This window comes from Oncorhynchus nerka, linkage group LG2 (assembly GCF_034236695.1).
Source record: "Oncorhynchus nerka isolate Pitt River linkage group LG2, Oner_Uvic_2.0, whole genome shotgun sequence".
Taxonomy (NCBI): Eukaryota; Metazoa; Chordata; class Actinopteri; order Salmoniformes; family Salmonidae; genus Oncorhynchus; species Oncorhynchus nerka.
In genome coordinates this window covers 25728793-25735180 of record NC_088397.1, presented here as the reverse complement: position 1 = coordinate 25735180, position 6388 = coordinate 25728793, and the positions used below count along the sequence as shown (strand labels likewise).

The 6388-nt window shown below is 41.1% G+C and overlaps 1 protein-coding gene across 1 annotated transcript; it reads right to left on the bottom strand.

Moving 5' to 3' along the window:
• Positions 1 to 852: 852 nt before the first annotated feature.
• LOC115133038 (SLIT and NTRK-like protein 1) lies at positions 853 to 5960 on the bottom strand. Its single transcript, XM_029665870.2, has one exon. It carries the CDS (start codon positions 5075 to 5077, stop codon positions 2978 to 2980), a length of 2100 nt encoding a protein of 699 aa, XP_029521730.1. The 5' UTR covers positions 5078 to 5960; the 3' UTR covers positions 853 to 2977.
• Between the last annotated feature and the right edge of the window lie 428 nt (positions 5961 to 6388).

Genomic DNA, 6388 nt, shown 5'->3' with positions numbered 1-6388 from the left:
ATGATTTTTCCAAGATATTTGGTTTCCAAGGAATAACCTGTCAAGTCTCTACTTCACAAATGAACATAGGATCAGCACCTTTGCATTGCTATACAGTAAAACAAAGGCTCGCATTTGAATGCTTTGGTCAAACATCATGTAATACTGAATATGAGGATAAGAGGAGGAAGCCAGTGTTGGGGTCATTGTTGAACTCTGATGTTGCAAGCACAATAATACTCCTGTCATCAAAAGCAACATAATATTCTGTGTTTTGAATGTACCCAAACACAGGTATAATTGTGGACAGCATTGCATTACCTCAGAGATGAAACCACGGAGCACAATGAACACCCCATATAACTGCTATCTCATTGGTAGAGACATGTGCTGTCCACGGTGCTGAAATAAGTTGGCTGCAATAGCATTTTTCTGCTAATGCAATCGCACAGCAATCAGTGTATGCACCATGGACAACACAGACCAAGTGGTTATTATCGAAACAAAACAAGCACATTTAGCACACACATATCCAATAATACTGTGTTTCAGTTCAACCCAGGTACGAATGAAATGTCTTAGAGACGCATAGATTTCACTCAACCTCAACCACGTTTTATTTAACAAAATAGAAGCAGGTCAAATGTAGTAAAGCATATAAATGTAACTCTGGGACACAGCGTTGAGATATGACCAATAATTAATGAGCCATGGAAAAACGTTCCACAGTAGAGATGGATAATTACCCTTTGAAGCAATACACCAACAGACCCGAGTCTGAAGTGATGGACAGCACTGTTGTTGCCAAAGACCTGCTAAGATAATACTCCCCAAGGTCAGCCTATGTGATTGGTTACATTTAGTGATGGGGGGTGAGTGTGTGAGCATACAGACAGACACACACATGTAGACAGACACTAGTGCACATGCACACACATTTAATCAATAATTTGAATTATTTAAATGCATACATACACACACACACACACACACACAGCCCAGACACACGACAATGAACATTGTTCTGCTAATGCAGTCACACAGCTAACCATATAGTCTATCAGTCCACAGTGTTAAAAGGGCCTGGGGGAAATGCTTGTTGCTGTATTAAGATAAATGATGAATCAGACAGGGTGGAGACATGTTTGATATTGAATTGGCTCTGAGCACTTTGACCTTTTGCAGGCCAGTGCATGTCTGACTTGTAATGCCTTATTGACATATATATGCACATATATGCACATATGCTTATTTATAAGAAAATTAAATACAGTGGGTACATTGATGGACCTGATCCTAATGAAAAATAAAAACCAGTATGAACAAAACTAATTCAGTGCTTGAATTTACAGAGTATTCATATAAAACCAAAACATTTCACAGTCGTGTAATCTGTACCGTTTTACTGCAGAATCAGTGACATTGATCCATTTGAATGGATTATCAGAATATCACGTTTAACGCTAACCATTATTGTACACTGTAATCATCATCTTGATATCACTATAGTTGTTCAGTAAAATGTCATAGCATTGGGCAACAGACCGACTGCTGAACACTTCTAATATTGAAGAATATATATGTGTCTTAATGCAACATTGCCCATTCACACCCGATTAAATTAACATCTCAAGATAAAAATTCCCATTCCAAAACGCCCTCTTGCAAAACACCTATACCTCAGCCCTCCCTCCAATGGAGAAGATGCAACAACAGCGACATCGTGAGTTTCCTCGTCCAGAGTAATGCGGTGATCCTGCCATGTCTTCCCGATGGCATCAGACTAATACTGTCGATTGTTAAGACGTGTTTTTATGTCATTTGTTACTGTATGCAAACTGACCATTGCCCAATCTATTTTAAGCACGTTAGTTAAAAAAAAAATGTAAGTCCATTTGTCATATTTGGACACAATAGATGGCTTTACAAAAGCTCACATAAATGGAGGTGAATCATAGCCTACGCTTTGTGGAGGAATACTTTTTACATAAAAAAGCATTTTAGTCTACCTGCGCTCTGTACATAGATCGCACTGCACATACCATTACTTCCATTGAAAACATTTTAAATTTTGAAAAAATATGCAGTTAGAAAAACAAACATATAATTCGGTAAAGCCTTCTCCTCTCCCCCAAAGCAGGCTATAGTCATTAACACACAAAACCACGAACTGTTTTTAGCTACATTAACCTTGCAGCATAACCATGAGTGACGTTAATTGGTCATGCTCACCTGCATCCCAAATATCTGAAATTCAACAATTGGCACACCATAAAATAACACATTATACATTCATAAAGAGCTGAATGTGCAGATATGATGAGATCTGCACTAATTATAAATAACCCCGATATTTATCGACAATCAACTGATAAAACAAACAAAAAAGAACATGCGTGGACAGCGTTTATCTGCTTTTTTGTCCCAATGTGTTCTTTTTCCGTTTTTTTTTTACCGTTTTAAAACAACAAATACAAATCCTATAACGCAGTTCACAAAAAAATAGAGAAATGGCACTTTGTATATATTCATATATAGTTTTATATGCATATATATACTGTATATAATCATATTGACAACATGAAAGAAGGGTCGAGTTGGCTTCTTCGTTACTTATGGTATGGTTCCCCAGTGTGTGTTGAAACCATGCGAAATCATGCAGATCTGATAGTCAGTTATTTACATTACATTCATGCGCTCGTGCACAATTTCCCGATTCTTCTCTCTCAGATCGTCAGTCTGATTGCGGCAAATAGCTGTACTGGGATTCGGGGGCGGGGAGGGGGTCTATACATATATTACAGTTGGTTCTGTAGCAGACTCATTGGCACCACAGTCAACTGGAGCAAACAAAAAATGGTCTATCTCCGACAAAAAGCGAATGAAGAAGCTTCGTAACATAGCATTTGTTTATTTTTCTTCAATTGCCATTGTGTCAAGAGAATGCAGTATATTTGTCTTTCTGTTTGTATTCCAGGTTTAATTGTCAATAGTCGTTTTACGCATCATTTGTTGTGGAGAAATGGGCGCTACAGTCAAACCCTCTTTGCGCGCCCCCGTCCGCATGGTAAGGCCCGCTATGCCAATAAGACGAGTCGCACACTGTCTGCAAGGAATTGATCTCTGACGCAGAGGAATTACCATCCCTCCGCTTTGATCTCTTGCGATTCCGCAAAATGAAGACAAGCATCCCTACAACAGTGAACGCAGACGTGACAAATACCAGTAGTAGCCCAGGGACTAGTACAGAGATGGATACCCTGTTCGGCTCCACATAGGAGTTCGAGCGCGTACCCGTGTCTGCGGTGAATGTGCTGTTTTTGGAGAGAGAGGTGGGGTAGACTTTATCATACAACTTGGGACACATCAGATCATTTCGGACGTGACGGAAATCCCTTTTCCAGAACTCTTCTGGGGACTCACACTTGAGATCACTAACGATCACATCTGCCCCCAGTTTCTCCGTCCACTGTTTGAAAGGGACAATATTACACGAGCAATCCCAAGGGTTCCCATGCAAATCAATTTGTATGATCGAATTGAGTTGATCTAAGACCCCTGCGACAGGGAGATATGTGAAATAATTATTATGCAAGCTAATCTTTGATAAAGACACTCCAAGGAAAGCATCCACAGGTAGCGCTTTCAGCAAGTTATTGTTGAGGAAAAGCACTCGCAGATTAGGCAGAGGACTGAATGTGCCTGCCAGTATCAACTGTATGTCATTATATTCCAAACTGAGATATTCCAGATTTTGAAGTCCAATGAACATTTCCGCAATGAGCGTATCCAGGTAATTCTTATCCATGTACAACCATCTTAATTCGGTGAGGTTTTGAAAAGTGCTGTTGTCTATCAATTTAATGTTGTTTCCACCCAAATCAAGGAGATTCAGACTTGAATAGCCATTGAGATGGTTCTTTTTTATAGCATGGACGTTGTTATCTCTCATGTTTAATTCGTGCGCAGTGATGGGTTTGGGTTTTAGGTTAGCCAAGCTCTCTATCTTCTTGCCCTCGCAGTTAACCCCTAACCCCTGCCGGGATCCAATGAGCTTGCAGCTGCATGGCACAGGACATGATGCGTTCTGCACAATCTGCAGCTGCTCTCTCTCCCCATTCACACCTGTCATAGATGTGGGCTTCGTTTTCAACTGCCAGTGCGATTTAGAGCGTCCCTTTTGCCCATTCCCTGGGGTTGGGGACCCAGGATCACCACTAGCTTTATAAGGCGTTGGAACGGGCCCAGGTACAGAGGTCTCCTCTTGGGTAGGAGGTGCAACTAAACTCTCGTCAGCACCACTTTTCATTGAAGGACACAGATCCATCTCCGAGGTCTCGTTCAAGTCGTTCCCTTGCAGTGGCGTTGGAGCCTCGCAGATCACCCGGCCGATAAGCGCGTTCTGCGGTATATTCTCCAGCCATTCCTTCAGGGAAACCAGGTCGCAGTTGCAGTCCCAGGGGTTATCCTCCAATAAAACCTCCGCAATGCCCGGTATTTGTTCGAGAACTCCCTCATAAGGCACCGTTTTGATTCGGTTCCCTCGCAGGTCGAGGTGGGTGATGGGGACGTGTTGAAACACATTTATAGGTAGTGCACTGATGAGGTTATCATTTAGAATTAACACTTCAAGTTTATTTAAGTCCCTGAACACGGCCGGGTCAATGTCTCTCAATAGATTAAAATCAGCCTGAAGATATTCCAAGTCATCTAAACCAAGAAAGGTGCTTTTCCTAAATGACCGTATCTTGTTATTATTTATGTGTAGCCTTTTCACGAGCTGCAGTCCCAGAAAAGCACCAGGGACAATGTCATGCAAACCGTTGTTTTCCAAATGCAAGCTTACGGCATTGTAAAAGTTAGCAAACTCATTGGGAAAAAGCCTGGATAAAGAATTCCCATGCAATAGCAAGTGATAAAACTGGGAACTGGGACCAGTCAAATGGTGCAGATTAGTAAAGCTCCTTTTTTCGCAGTCAATGTGCAAATCGCCTTCAATCTCATTGCAGGAGCATATCTGCTCCTTACAAATGTCCCTTGTAACATTTCCAATGGCCACACAAAGAGCCGCCTTCAGCAAGACAATCCAAAGCAGCATTTTCAATACAAACAATTCATCCCCGATTTCAAGACATGAAAACGAGCTGTTGAATCAATGTTTTTGTAATCCAGTTTATCCCCCAAAAGATAGACCGAGGGGTCTAAAAGAAAAGGCGACAGTCCTTTATAATACCCATGCTCTTCTACCCCGTTATGTCCAGGCGTCCAGCTTTAAAATGACCATATAGAATTGCCTCAGATCGAATGGATCCTTTTGCTGGTATGAAAATAATTGAAAACAACAAACCGCAATAGCATCTGACACATTTTTAGGCTTTTGTTCGGTAATGACTGACCTTGCAAATTTTATAAATCCGTGATTTTCTCGTAGTGCCGCGGTAGCAGTGGGTGCTGTTCTTTTCCCCTCGGTGCTGAATTCACACCGACGCTGGGTATTTAGTGCTGATCACACTGCCACTGAGAGAAAAAAAAACGCATTCCTCACACCTTTCGGTGTTTCCTTGCGTTTGTTTCCAGTGCTTTTCTTTGGTAATTTTGAATCACAAAGAGGTTACACAGAGACTGTGCTCGTTCTAGCCCGGTGCTCTTAGAAAGATCTCACACCCTCTACTGAGCTGCAATGGAAAAAAATCCACCGTCTGAGGGAATGCTGAACAAAATCTATCCACATACAGGACTAGCAAGCGTTAAAATGTTCACACTAAAAGCTGTTGATCTGTTCAGTCTTTTTTGACCAATAATATTCCTATTCTAAAGCCAACAAGGTTATGGATTCCAAACGACGTTCCTTATGTCATGTTACTGCTTAGGCTGAATCCTTGCTTTAGATCCGCTTCTGTTTTTTTGTGTTTTTTTATTTTTTAAAGTAGACTAGACGACATAACGCATTGCCAACGTATTGGAGACAACTCTTTTCCAAATCGGAGGTTGGTTATAACCTCATCTAATTATGAAATTGCGCATTTTATGAAGACTAATCATCTCTGATGTGTGTATTGCATCAAGCCCAGCATACGAGTGTCCTCCAGCGTGAATGTTACTTTCTCTCTCCTAGGAACCGCTGTTGAATGCGGTAAAATAATTAACTACATAGACTACAACGTACACGCCACAACCCAGCCAAATGATGCGGCTCTCAGTTGATTACAACAAACAATGTGTCTATGTAAACGTCACGATTTCAAAGGGGATTGCAAAATGAAAATAAAAATTGCAATTAAAAAGCAAAAGTGCTTTGCGTCAACTAACCCAAATGTTTCGCTGTGGATTTTTGTCATAGTCTCTGCATCGATTCTATTGTTAAAACACACCTTGCAGTTATAGGCTAACACAACCTAGTTGGTAGCAC